The 14,257-nt window shown below is 51.6% G+C and overlaps 1 protein-coding gene across 1 annotated transcript; it reads left to right on the plus strand.

Annotated features, from left to right (window-relative positions):
• Positions 1-3,499: 3,499 nt before the first annotated feature.
• On the plus strand, positions 3,500-4,849 carry ASPRV1 (aspartic peptidase retroviral like 1). The gene is made up of 2 exons (XM_037807546.1): positions 3,500-4,399; positions 4,505-4,849. Exon 1 carries the CDS (start codon positions 3,587-3,589, stop codon positions 4,364-4,366), a length of 780 nt encoding a protein of 259 aa, XP_037663474.1. The 5' UTR covers positions 3,500-3,586; the 3' UTR covers positions 4,367-4,399; positions 4,505-4,849.
• Positions 4,850-14,257: the final 9,408 nt, after the last annotated feature.

Genomic DNA, 14,257 nt, shown 5'->3' on the forward strand with positions numbered 1-14,257 from the left:
TGAACCCCTCAGCTGCCCCATGGTGCATTCATTGCAGGGGCTTGTCTGGGCCTCACAGTGGGCCGAGGTGTCTCCCGGTCCTTTGCTCAGAAACAACCTCTTTAGAATGTTCTGGACCCCTACTAGTCCTTCCCCTCCTCTTAGGACTCTGAAGCCTCAGGCTCCTCTCCAAGCCCCTACCGTGCTCCCCAGGGGTCATCAGGCAGCACCAAGAGTCTCGAGAGTTCAGGGCACACCCATTTCTGGTGGCTGGGTGGTCCCTGCTGCCCAAGGGCTTCAATTCTCAGGGAGCCTGAGGGCCCTGCCTGATCTGCAGGACTGTCCAGGGGAGAGACGCGGCAAGCGGAAGCCAGGGAGCTGGGGCGGGATTGCGCTGTCAGAGCTCACAGCCCAGAAATCTCAGTGAGGGGGTGTGGAGGGTGGGGATCCCCTAAGCCCTTCCTGTTTATTGTCCTGATTTGCTTCCTCTGGGGTTAAGTATGGTGTGCCTGCTTCAGAGAACACTCAGGAGATGCTCATGGGCAATCATGAGGGTGTTCCCGCCCCAATATCTATACTGGTCAATAATTACCGGCAAGTTCCTCGGTTCTGGGAGGAGACACTGGCAACTGGCCCTGGGATCGCAGCTGGATTAGCTCATCAGTGCATATTAGCACAGCAATTCTAAGGTCTCTGTGTGTTCTGGGGTGTTCCGGGTGGGTGGGCCTCTTCCAAGGGGTAAGGGAGTTTGAGAACTCACCCTCACATGTTCCTGATCCGAGCTGCCCCCTGCTCCCTCCCAGCGCTCACGGTGACTTGGAGACCCCACATGGGACTGAGTGGACAGATGCAGCCTGGAGGGCCTCCCGGAGAGGGCCGCCTGCCCCAACCCAAATTGACCTAGAGGTGTAAACAGCCTGGGGGAGGATAGAAGAAAGTGGGCTTGGGTTCCTTGGCTAGGGGAGTGATTTTGGCCCAAGGGGTCAGGCAAGGGTGGTAGCTACTCTAAGCTTGTTAATCATCAGCCATGATTCTTTGCCTGCCCCAGAGAGAGGGGTGCAAGAACTCCCCAGGCAGGGCCGTGCTGAGAAATTGGCTGGGGGGCCTGGATCCTGATTGATCACTTGCCAATTTCTGTGGTGTAAATACTCCCACCAAGTCCAATTTCCAGCTGCCCGTGGTTTAACAACGGGTTTGCAAAATTCCTGAATATTTAACAATCAGCTGTTGCCCGCTGCCCCCACTGGAGACCTCCCAGAGCCGTGTCCTAACCCTCACACGGCACAGCCTGGGGCTTGGGATGAGCCAGTTAAGCTACCTGTACCTCACAGGTGCACACTGATGTGAGGGATGTGAGGCAACTTTGCCGAAGTGAACCCCAAACCCAATCTAGTGAAGTGCTGTGGCCTGGGTCCCCAGGGGGTTTCCAGTCCAGAACAATGGGGAGCTCTGACTTCCATGCCCACCACTGTGGTTGGAAAGTCCATCTACAGTTGTTTTGCTGGCAAACAAGCTGCCCTGCCTCCGCTTCTCTCAACCACACACCAGCCAGCTCACTCTTTCCCACTTCCTATTTGGTCACCCGTGCCTGGCTTGGCATCTGGCTAACAGGGGACCAGGTGTGGGAGGTGACGGACGCCAGGAAGCCGCTGGATCAGCTGCCAGCGCCATGGAACAGGGGCTGGGGGCCCCTCACAGTAGTCCACTTCGGAAGGGGCTTCCGGGTCTTGTTGGTGACTGGCCCATTTCTCTGGATACAGGTTTCTCATTGCGCAATCGTCTCGGAGACCCACCTGCTCTTGACATCTCCCCAGTGACCCCGTTTCCCCGTCCTTGGGGCTCCTGGAATGACACAATGGCTCCACCTTGGCCAGGCAGCTGTGAGGAGAGGTGCTGACCCAGCTGCCTGCCCACTGGCTCACTGTGTTGGAGGGGAGCTGGCACCCCCATGGTGGGAGGGGCTGGAGCCAGCAGCAGGGACTGAGGGTCCTCCGGCATAGTCAGGGACCCAGAGGGAGAACTATGGTGGGAGCCTCTGGGAGACCCTGCGAGCGACAGGCTCTCGGCCAGGAGAAACATCCCCAGAGCCACAGGCATGCGTGGCTCCCCTCCTCTTTCATCCATAATTGTTCCTGTTTGGTGAAAGCACATGGCCAGGCCTGGAGCCCAGCAGATAGTGTCCCTGGGCCCCAGAGTAAGTTTCCATGGGGGCTGGCTGACAAATGCCAGGCTCTGTGTGAGCTCCCAACTCTGGTTCATAGCAGAACACACCATCACAGCACACAGTAACACTCTTTCAGCCATAAGTGGGTTAGCGTGGAAGGCTCCATGGCAGGGTGACATTTGAACAGGTCACAAAAGGGGGTCCCCTCAGCCCCAAGTCAGGCCTCCAGCCCTAGACTCACAGACCTGGTGTGTGGGCATCCGTGGGGTGCCCTTCACCCTGCCAGCAGCAGGGACACGCAGACGGTCTCCTCCAGCCAAAGCCTCCCAGGTCCTCACCACAGGCACTGCAAACACAGAAAAGAAAATGGACGGAATTTCCTAAGTTCCTCTTTCCACAAAGGACCAGGTTTGGGGGAGGGTGGGAGAGGGCTACAGCGCCTGGGGAAGGGGTTCAGGAAAGCGAGAGGGGCCAGGCGGGGAGGGGGCAGCACTGTGGAGCTGAGGATGGGGACCGCACAGAACTGCAGCTCATCTCCGCCGTCCACTCCAGGGCCTTCACGAGAGCCCCCGGGGCGAGGCCGAATTAAGTGAGATCAGTGAGGGAAAATTACAAAATTACTGTAGGGATCGAGTTCACAGAAAATGCATGTGTGTGTGTGTGTGTGTGTGTGTGTGTGTGCATCTGCGTGTCCTCACTCATTGACAGAACCACTTCTGGGCATCTCTGATTCTGGACCCTTCTTTACCTCCCTCTCCAGGGAATCTTACCCGACACTATGCTCAGGTTAGAAAGTGTGGGAAACACGCAGCTATTGCCTGGCACATCGGAGGAGCTGGTAAATGCACCTCCTTTCCTTGGACCCCACAGTGGTCACACAGACATGAGGCCAGAGGGGAGTGTCCGGTCTCAGCTGGTGGCACGTGGTCCCTGCCTCCTCCTTCCCCTCTGTGGATGACAAATTCCCAAATGTCATAACAGCCTCCATTTCCTCATCTGATATTCTGGGACCCAGATAGAGAGGGGACCTGGGTAGGCCCCTCTGCCCATGGCTGGCCCTTCTGCAGCGTGGGCCGGCCCATGCCCGTCCCGTGGAGGGATGCAGAAGGGCGAGGCACCGATCCTGCTAGTCGGGCCGGATGCTGGCGGGAGGGCGGGGTGGGGCGGGGCCTGCAGAACAAAGGAGAATGGGGAGCCCTGGAGGCCCAGGCCAGGCCTCAAAAAGGCTCTGCAGAGCCAGCAGGCCACCGCAGCTGCCCGCTTCTGCCTGCAGCAGCCAGTCAGACAGTCTCGTCTGGTCTCTTCTGCTTGCCCAAGGCTGGGCAAGTAAGCAGCGTTCTGCGCGGAGAGGTCTCGTTCTCCAGCGTGATTGCACCTACAGGATTCTGTAGTTTCATCTGCTTGGTGTGGGTTGCTGCTGCAGTTCCAGTGGAGAGCAACAGGATGGCAGGCTGTGGAGCCAGGAGCCAGGAAGGCTGCCCAGAGCGTGCCTTTGTCCCAGAGCCTTTTGATGGAAGTAACCTAGCCCCACACCTCTGGCTGCACCGCTTTGAAGTCATCAAGGACCTTAACAATTGGGACGATGTCACCCAGCTGAGGTTCCTGAAAGAGTCGCTCAGGGGAGACGCCCTGGATGTCTACAGAGGGCTTCGTCCAGAGGACCAGGGTGATTATGGGATCGTGAAGGAAACCCTCCTGAAGAACTTTGGGGTCCCCAGTGCTGCCCACAGCCACCCACCTAAAGAGATTGTCTTTGCCAACAGCATGGGTAAGGGTTACTACCTCAAGGGGAAAATTGGCAAAGTGCCCGTGAGGTTCCTGGTGGACTCGGGAGCTCAGGTCTCCGTGGTCCACCCAGTCTTGTGGAAAGAGGTCACCGAGGGTGATGTGGACACCCTGAGTCCCTTCGAGAATGTGGTGAAAGTGGCCAATGGGGCTGAGATGAAGATCCTGGGTGTCTGGAAAACAACAGTGTCCCTGGGCAAGCTGAAGATGAAGGCAGAGTTCCTCGTGGCCAACGCGAGTGCTGAGGAAGCCATCATTGGGACTGACCTGCTCCAGGATCAAAATGCCATCCTGGACTTCGAGCATCGCACGTGCACCCTGAGAGGAAAAAAGTTCCGCCTTCTGCCTGTTGGAGGAACCCTGGAAGATGAGTTTGACCTGGAGCTCATCGAGGAGGAGCTGCCTTCAGAGAAGGGGGGACAGCAGCTCTCCTACTGAGAAGTCCCTTTTGTTTACCATCCCCAAACCTTGGTGAGAAGACCCAACCAGTATACGGGGGCATTAATCCTCAGAGTAGTCACTGAGGGCTTGGCCAACCTTCTCGAATCAACTCTTGCCCTCCCCCTCCCTCTGCAGGGGCCCAAATCTGTCCCTGGTGAGGGAGGTGTCCATCTGAAAAGGCACAGGTGAAGGAGGGCAGGCTGGCTTTCTTGGGAGAGAGAGAGGATCCTCCTGGTTGTTAAGCTGCTGACAGTGGCAAAGATTTGGAGGCTGGAAGAAGGTTCCAAGAAGATGGCTTGAAATGGTTGTCTTTGGGAGAAGCCTGCCTCAGCCAGGCAACGTGCTGCCCACAGTGTCCTCCTGCCATGAGCCGGATCCCGCAGGTGAGGGCCACAGCTGTTCTGGGATTCTTGCCTGCTGAGTCTTCACCTGCACAATGTCTGTTTCCTTGTCATTTGCTTTGAAACCCATTGAGGTTTGTGCCAAGACTTCAATTACCTCACAAACCAATAAAGATTGATGCATGGAAAAAACATGTCATGTGTTGATTTGGGATGAGTGGGAGTGGATGTGAGACGGCTGGGGAAACAGGGACAGAAGATCCAGGTATTTACTGGGTGCCTTCTATGGGCCCAGCCTGGAGACATAAGAGAATAATATATAGAGAAAGACTATATAGCTTGAGTTTTCTAAGAGAGCCTCAATTTCAAATATTTTGACTTATTCCCTCCATAATTCCTCTCATTATTTCTAATCTAACCACAATTCCTCTAATCATTTCAAACTCCAGGATTTTAGCACCCAATTGCTCCTTGTCTCCAAAAGTGGCCCTAAAGTTACTTGTGAGATGTTGTGATTGGGGATTGGAACATTATGTTTGTTATAAACAAGCAGGAAAGTATCTGCCTGGCAAATGTTCTTACAGCCACCCTGGGAACTGGGGTTTGGAGGAAGAAGGCAAAGTCAGGAGATAAGGATTGACCTTTCTGAGCCCCGGGGGCGGGAGAGGCAGGTTGGGGCGCCAGCTGTGGGAGGACTTCCTGGGGGGACTTGGAATGGCGCCTGCAACTAGTGGGGCCACAGGGAGCCAGGAAGACGTTCCCAGATCTGTTAACGGGGTGTTTGTCTGTTGTAGGGCTCACCTTACATTTGCTTCCAAGTTCCTGCATCTCCTTCTGAGACTTGGCAGGACTGGGAATCTGAATGCCCCCAACCCAAACTGAGAAGCCGAGTGAATAGAAATCTTCGTAAAGGAGATTTGTCCCAGATCTCAAACGCCCGTCCTCGGGGGTGAGGATGTCTAGGGACCTTGGGCACAGGGGAATTGTGCAAAGACATGCGGGGACTGCGGGGACTGCGGGGATGGCAGAGAGACTGAAGGGCACAAAGCTCCAAGACCCTCTTGATGGGAGCTGGGAAGGGCCATGTTCCCTTCCTGAGGCTTTAGGGTGGAATGAGGCTCTCTTGGAAGTTTCCCACAAAAGTTTCCCACCTGGACATTCCTGAGGGAGGGACACACAGTCAGAGCCGGAGCCGGACAACAGGGAGAGCCTTTCTTCTAAGAGGCCGCTGGGGATTTGCTTCCGGACTTCTGGAAGCTGATCGAAGCCAAGAACGACCGCCTTCCCGAGCCCATGCGGACTCAGGCTGCACCTCCCTGGGAACCGAGGCCCCCCCCGACCCCCACGATCCAGGACGCCCCGGCTCCCTCCGGACACCCGGCATCCCAATCAGAATGAGCTCGGCAGCCCTGGGGCTCATGGGCAAAGGGCAGCAGTGCCCAGGGGGTGTCTTTTCCCAGGAGAGTGAGACTGGAGGAGGAGGTGGGCATAGCCAGGGGCTGCCGTAGAGGCGGGAGGACTGGAGAAGGAGAGGGTCTCGTGCCTCCCGGGTCCTGCGTGCCCCTTCTCAAATTTGCTTTTTAACACCCCTCTCTGCTGGCCTAACAGGTGCTGCTTTTCTCCAGGCCAAACCCTCTCCTGAAGGAACAACCCAGGTGGCACCACCCTGTGACCCATTTTCCTCTATGTCCTTCTGGAGGAAGGAGGGAGGGTGAGGAGTGGGTGGGGAAGCGATGAGGGGAACGGGGTACTGGGTGGCCAGGCCCCAATTCCAGGGCGACAGCAGAGCCGCCCCTCCCTGTCCTCCTGGCCTGTTCTGAGTGAGCAGGAGCCAGTCCGAGGCCGCTCCCCCAGCCTCCTCCAGAGCACGCCCCCATTTGTCCTCTCCCCCCACCCCCAAACCTCCCCTCCCGCGGCCCTCATGTGCCCAGCCAGAGTAGGGGTCCGTGATGTCCACATTGCAGGCCCCATGGAGGAAGGAACTAAGAGGTAGCTCTCACCTGGAGACCTGCAGTGTGACCTGTGACGGGAGCGTCCCGGGTGTGAGAATGATTGCAAAAGCCAGCGGAGGTCGGAGGTTGGTGGCACCTGGGTGGTAGGATCCTGAGTGGCTGCTCTCCTGGCAGCAGGGTGTCAAAGGGGGAGCCAGGGAGAGCAGCCGGGAAAGGTGTGTCGTGGTTACAGCACAGAGGACCTGGGGCCTGGGTGAGGAGTTCGCACTTGACTTGCATGGCAGGTGTTGGAACAATGGAGGAGCAGGAAAGTTCCTCTGGCTTCCGGGTATAGGATGGAGTAAAGCGGCAGCAAAGAAGTCCAGCTTGGGAGCGGTGGGGGCATTCAGACTTGGTGGGGGCTGGGTGGGTGGTGGGTGGGGGCATGCTCTGAATTCCAGATGATGGAATGGGGGAGACAGACACCAGGATCAAGGTCAAGGTTTAATCTTGGCTGCACGTTAGCTACAGCTGGGAAGTCAGCTCCTCCGGTGATCCTAACATGCAGCCAGGCCGCAGGCACACTGGTCTAATGCCTAGTGAGATCTCCCCAATCCTTGCTACTCCAAGGGTGATCCACGGCAAAAGGTAGAAGCAGCCCAAGTGCCCATCACCAGATGAATGGATGCGCCATGTGGAATACCCATACAATGAAATATTATTCAGCCGTACAGAGTAGCGAAGTTCTGATTCAAGCAACCACATGGATGAACCTTGAAGACATCATGTTGAATGAAATAATCCAGACACAGAAGGACAAACAGTGTATGATTTCACTTACATGAAGTAACTAGAATATGCAAATTCATACCAACCAGAAAATAGATTACACATTACCAGGGGCAGGGATGAGGTGGGGAATGGGGAGTTACTGGTTAATGGGTACAGAGTTCTATTTGGGGTCATGGAAGAGTTTTGGTAATGGATGGAGGTGACGGCGGCACAACATCGTGAATTAATCATAATTAACACCACTGGATTGTATACTTAAAAGAGGTTAAAATGTGACGTTTTATGTTGTGTGTGTGTTCACACACACACACACACACACACACACACACACACACACACACGTTGGGGTAGGTGATGATCATGATCCACGGATCAGCAGAAAAGCAGTTCCCATCACCAGGGAGCTTGTCAGAAACTCAAAATCTGGATCCCCACCCAGACCTGCCCCAGAATCTCAATTTAACAAGATCGCCAGGTGATTCACAGGCACATGAAAGCTTGAAAAGTGCTGGCCTAGAATGTTCTAACATCTTCAGTTATACATGTCCAACAAGGCACTCCCTTCTCTAATGATGTCCACCACACACCAAATACCTACTAATTGCCCCAGGTTATGCTAGATATTTCCTTATGCTTTTATCCAGCAAGCAACTATTTCATTTTGAAACTTTTGTTTTGAAATGATTTCAGATGCAAAAAGTTGCAGAGAATTCCCATACATGTTTCACACAGTTCCCCAAATGTCAACATTTTATCAATTAACTGTATCATTCTCTCTCATCCTCCTTCCTTCTATTTATATGTGTATATATAGTTTTCCTGAACCGCTTAAAAATTACAAATATGTCACGCATTTTCCTCTAAATACTTTAATATTTGTTTCCTAAAAAACAAGGACATTCTTTTATGTAAGGACAATGCGACAATCACCATCAGGAAATTGACAATGACATAATAGTATGATCTAATCTGCAGACCTTATTTTCATTTTCCAATAGTACTTTATAGCAAAAGAAAAAAAAATTCTGGTCTGGGATCCAATCCAGCTACACGTTGCACTTAGTTGTCTTGTCTCTAGTCTGGGGCCAGTTACTTTGTAGAACGTCCCTCGTTTGGGCAACTCTGAGGTTCTCTCATGATGAGACTCGGGTCAGGTGTTTTGGCAGGAGTTCCCGGAAGTGACGTTTGTCCCTCTCCGTCCATCAGAGCAGGAGGCACAGGTGCCTGTGTGTCCCAATCCTGGTGACGCTTGCTTTAACCTCTTGGTCCAGGTGTTGTCTCCAGGTTTCTCCACAGCAAGGTAACTATTTCCCCCCTGGGTAATTAATGGACACCTTGTGGGGAGATACTCTGAGACTTTATAAATATCCTGTTTCTCATCAGACTGTCCAACACTAGACTTAGCCTCCACTGATGATCCCTGCCTGGACTGTTTATTACTGTAATGGTTGCCAAGTGGAGCTTTCTAACTCTACCATCCCTTTACATTTGTCTAAAGAAGAGCTTTCCCTTCTTGTTTATTCATTCATTCATTCCTTCAGGGTGGACTTATAGATTCTTATTTTCTTCAATGAGTTAATACTTTGTTACTATCATTTTTTTCTTACCTGCTAAACATATACCACCCCCCGTCCCCAGACAACCTCTAACCTACTTTCTGTCTCTGAATTATATATCATTATTTACTTTGATGCTCAATGTTTTAGGTTTGGCCGTGGGAGCCTCTTCAGACTGGCTCACTGCAGCATGTTATCACACTGGGGTCCTTTTGGTGGGCAGAGCAAAGAAAAATGCATAGTACATTGACATATATTTCTCTCTCTTCTACATATGTTAAAAATATGCGCTCATGCTGATACCTCCACGTCCAATTCTACCCCATAGGGTTCATTCTAGCCTTCCCCTTTCTACATTTGCAACTCCTTTCCCCCACATTGAGAAACCTGGCTCCGGATTACTTATTTGCCCAATCCTAGAATACCCAGAATTGCTACCCCATATGCCTACGAAAAACAAAACCTAGAAGCAAACACTTATTAATCGCCTACTCGGTGATGGACGTGGGTGGTCCTTGGCAGTCCCAGAGGGGTGTCCTATAAGAAAGAGAAATTATGAAGTCAGAATAGACAGATGCAGTCATCTTTTAGAAGTAAGGCCCCCAGGTGTGCAGGACTTGCCTTGAGGACCAGTCTGAAGGAATTACTTTATCTGATGACACAATATGTCCTTCAGGAAGCAGGTGGAGTCAGTGACAGAGGCCACCGGTCTTTCTCTTGTGCTGAGGCTGAGGGAGGGGTCAGCCCTTGGGTCCCAGAAAGGTCACCTGGTTGGCCCACCTGGTCCTCAGCCTCTCAGGAGACACTGAGGCAGCTGTCAGAACTGAAGCCACAGGACATTCCAGTCCCGTCAGTCACGGCTTCTGTCCCAGAGTCCACCGTCGCCGAGCAACCTCGGACAATGGGGCCTTCCTGGCCACACGTGGAAGGAGGGCAAACTCTGGTCAGGCCACTCTGGCCAGTCGCCCCACCCGGCTGTTACGCTTCCCGTTGTGGGGTAATAAATCAGTTCTCAAATCTCTGACCTGGACTCTGGCAAATTCCCCAGGTACATGCTGCCTGTGGGACTTACCGGGGAGCCCTGCACTGGGGACTGTGAGAAGTGAGCCCCCCCTCTAGGGATTAACGGGCTGGCAGAGGCAGGCAAATAGGGCCAGGGCCTTAGAATGGCCCAGGTGCCATGGCCCACATATGTGCCAGGGCAGGGGACACAGGGGGGCTCAAGTCATCCACCTGGGGTGGGGGGAGTCAGGATGGGCTCCACAAGGAGCTCTGTGAGCTGAGAAGAATGAGCATTTTCCAGAAAGATGCAGGGTGGAGGGAGAAAGAGAGGAAGAGGAGGAGGCAAGGAGCAGGCAGGCTGGGGCTGTCACACAGGGTGACTGAGGCACGGAGGGTCCTTTGTGACCTTTGGGGAAACTCCAGGAGGCCAGGGATAGCAGATGTTGTATTTCTTGAGCCCTAAGTTGTATTCAAGTATAAAGGGCACTATAAATGTAATAATATTTTTTGAGGAAAACAAAAAAGAAAGTCTGCCTCATTAAATGTACCTGTCAAGAGTATGTTCTGATTTAAGAAGCAGTAAGATGTGCGTGATGGGGGAGGAGAGTGGGTCCAACAGACTTCATCTCAAGTACCAACTTGGAGCCAAGCAGCTGCCTGATGGCGGTGCTGCAAAGGATTCTGGGACAGCATCCAGGCACAGAAAAATGCCATGATTGATTAGTGATGTCTGCCCTGGGAGCAGGTGTGGACAGTGAGCACCTGCTTTCCCTGTGGTGGGCAATCAGGGGCCGATTTATCCTTAGGTAATGGGGAGTCATGGAAGGGTTGTAGGCAGGGAAGTGACGTGTTGACATCAGTATTGGGTCTGAACCTCAGTTCACAAACTCATGGATGTGTGCGAGAAATGCTATTAAAAATATTTTTCTGTAATTAAAGCTAATGAAGTCCGACATGAGTCCTCATTCAGTCCAGCTGGTGGGAGATTCCTACTCCGTCTTTTTGGGGGCTCTTTCTGCTCTGGATTCGGGAAAGGTCCCAGACTTATGTAGCATTGAAGCATTGTGGGGGAGGGCTTCTAAGGCACAGATGTCCAGAAGCACGGCCACCCTGGCAATGCCCACTGTCCCTGTCCACATGATCCCTTCAGGCCACGTGGCCATGCTGCTTCCTGCGCCATACACAGGGCACAAGGAGCCTGAGCCTCAGATCCCATATGCCCAGGGACACCAGAAAGCGATCCCCTGCGAGGTGCTGCTGTTGCTTTGGGGTAAGGCAGCGGAACGGTGTGTTCTCTCCAGGACTGACCACCATCCGCCCTGTCAAGCCGGATTCGCCCATCCTGCCCTGTCCATCCCAAGACCATCCTGTACTCCCCTTCCTGGGTTCCGGAACATATTCTCATTCACGGCTTTAGGCAGGGAGGAAAGTGTCTCACAGGCAGTACCTGCTTTTGACCCAGTAACAAAAGAGAGCCTGGAAGTCCTGGTATTCTGGTTTGCTAAAGTTGCTGAAATGCAGTATACTAGAAATGGATTGGCTTTTACAATGGGGGTTTATTAGTTCACAGATTTACAGTTTTAAGGCCATGAAAATGTCCAAATTAAGGCATCAAGAGGTAGAGACCTTGTCTGAGGAAAGGCTGATGGCATCTGGGGTTCCTCTGCCACATGGGAAGGCACGTGGCTGCAGTGTGCTGGGCCTCTCCCAGGGTTAGCTTTTCATTTCTGCTGCTTTCTCCAAAATGCCTCTGGGCTTCTGTCTTAGCTTCTCTCTCTCAGCTCCTGTCCATCCTTGCTTGTTTCTCTCTCAGCGTCTGGGGGTCCTCTCTTAGGTTCTCCAGAGCAAACTCTGGATTTCATCTCAGCTTCTCTCCTGGTTCTGGTTTCAACAGCTGCCTCCGAAATGTCTCTGGGCATTTCCTCTCCAAGCATCTCTGAACTCTCTTCAAGATGTCTCTGCCTTTTATCCTTTCATAGAGGACGCCAGTAAAGATGACTAAAACCCACCTTGAATGGGCAGGGTCACATCTCAATCAAAATAATCTAATCAAAAGGTCCCACTCACAATAGGTCTGCCCCCACAAGATTGGCTCAAAAGAACATGGCCTTTTTTGGGGTACATAACGGATCCAAACCAGCACACCTGGCTACTTGCCTGAGATGGAAAAATGAGGGGAAAAATAAAGAAGCAAAAGCACACATTAATATCTTCATGCCTCGCCCTGCTGTGTGTTCTGGTGGCTCATGGAGGGTGGACGGGGAATAAAGCTGCATGGAGGGAGATGTCTGGCAGGGCCCCTGTATGGGCCTGGTGCAGGCTGAAGAGGCTAAGCCCACTTGGTGAAGGGGGCAGATTCCAAAGGTGACGGAAGGAGGAACCAACAGGCCTGGGAGGTAGCCGTTCCGGGAAGGAGAGGGACAGTCTAAGGCAGTCGTTCTCAGTTGGGGGGATTTTGCCCTCAGGGCACGCTTGGCAGGGTCTGGAATTATTTTGGGTTGTCACAGCTGCAGGGGGTCCTGTTAGCATCTAGTAGGGGAGGCCTGGGGCACTGCTCACGTCCTTGCGGGCACAGGGCAGCCCTGCTACCCTACCCTACCCAGCCCAAACGTCGCCATTGCTGGGGTGGGAAACTCTGGGCTAAGGTAACTCACAGGTTGCTACCTTGGCAATTTCTTTGCAAATTCTCACAAATGTAGGCTTTATCCCCATTTAACAGATGGGGACGTGGAAATCAATAAGGGGCCGAACAGAGAAGAGAATTTAAGCCTGCTTGATTTCAGTTCAGTTTCATCAGTTGCAGAGGTTTGAGCAGAACAAAGATTTGATATAAATGAATGTAGGTTGTTTCCATCTATTATAAATAAACCAAGGCAAGACTAAGTGGCTGAAAATGGGTTCGAAAAGCCCAAGCATGCAATAAATAAGGTCCTGGTTAATGAAACAGTGGGTGAGGTATTTACAAAACTCATAAACATGCAAACTGTGGTTGGAAACACTAATTAAAAAAAAATCAATTTGCAAAAGTAAAAAATTTACAAAAATCACCAAACAAGTAGAAGAGACATGATTGGCTGAAAATAAACTAAGAGGGAAAAAAACCTGAAAGCCCCCTCCAAATTCCAGATCCTTTTCTTTGTTATTTATTGCTTTGTTAATTCTTTCGTTGTTTAAATTCCAGTTAGTGTTGTTGTTTTCCTTTGTACAAAAGCAATGAGTGCCCATTGTAGGAAAATCAGAAAATTAGGGCAATTGAAAAAAGAATATAAAGAAACTTCATAAAGAACCTGGCCCCACCCACTCTCCCTAGGTCAACCATGGTATATTTTTCCAGACCTTTCTGTACAAACACTCATATGGATGTATTTTCCTTCATTCTTTTTCTGTCTCCCTCGCTCTCTTATTTTTTCTTTCTTCCTTTTTAACAAAAATGGGATTATATGGTACTTTCTGCTTTGTAAACGCCCATACTTTTATTTAACCAATTCCCCATTGTTGGTTATTTAGATCATTTCCAACATTTTGCTATTACAAAGCTCACAATACAGTAACGAGAACCACATCTCTCACAGACGAATCTCACAAACACAATGTTGAGTGAAAAAAGCCAGGCACAAAATATGTACCATACAATTCCATTTGCATCATATTCTGAAACAAATGGGCACCACTAAACCACAGTGCTTAGAGATGCACACTCAGGAGGCAAAATTATAAAAACAAGAAGAAACACCCCAGGCAGCAGGGTAGTGGGGTCCTTTGGGTTGAGGAGGGGCATAACAGTGCTTACTTTATCATCACTCACTAAGCAGACGATTATGTTTTGTGCACTTTTATGAATGCGTACTTCACAAGAAAACTTTTAAAAAAATGCACAGAATTAAAAGTCATTAAGAATTAACTAGAAAATTTTAAAGCAGAGAGTAAAACCGAATGTTCTGAAAATTAAGCAACATCCTTGAAAAGGCACGAAAGGATGTAATCCACCTCTGTGAGCTGTCAGGATTCCAGTTTCTGCTACATAACATAATTGTCCTTTGGGGTGAACTGTTTTCCCTGCAATATGTTCTCAACCAAATTGCGGCCCATCAAATTGCTTCTGCTTGTGAACAAGATCTCTGGATTATCCCAAGGCCCAGGCATTTGCCGTGGCGCTTACGGTGCTGCCTCCGCCCGACTGACGGTGAGCAAGTCCTTAACTTCGCTCTCGCTCTCTGTGTTTCACCAGCTGCCCCGGGGCCTGTGACACTGGAGGCCGTTGCGCTG

The sequence above is a fragment of the Choloepus didactylus genome, chromosome 17, assembly GCF_015220235.1.
Source record: "Choloepus didactylus isolate mChoDid1 chromosome 17, mChoDid1.pri, whole genome shotgun sequence".
NCBI lineage: Eukaryota > Metazoa > Chordata > Mammalia > Pilosa > Megalonychidae > Choloepus > Choloepus didactylus.

Excerpts from the sequence above, each read along its gene's own strand:
- ASPRV1 (XM_037807546.1), top strand. The coding sequence starts at position 3,587 with ATGGCAGGCTGTGGAGCCAGGAGCCAGGAAGGCTGCCCAGAGCGTGCC.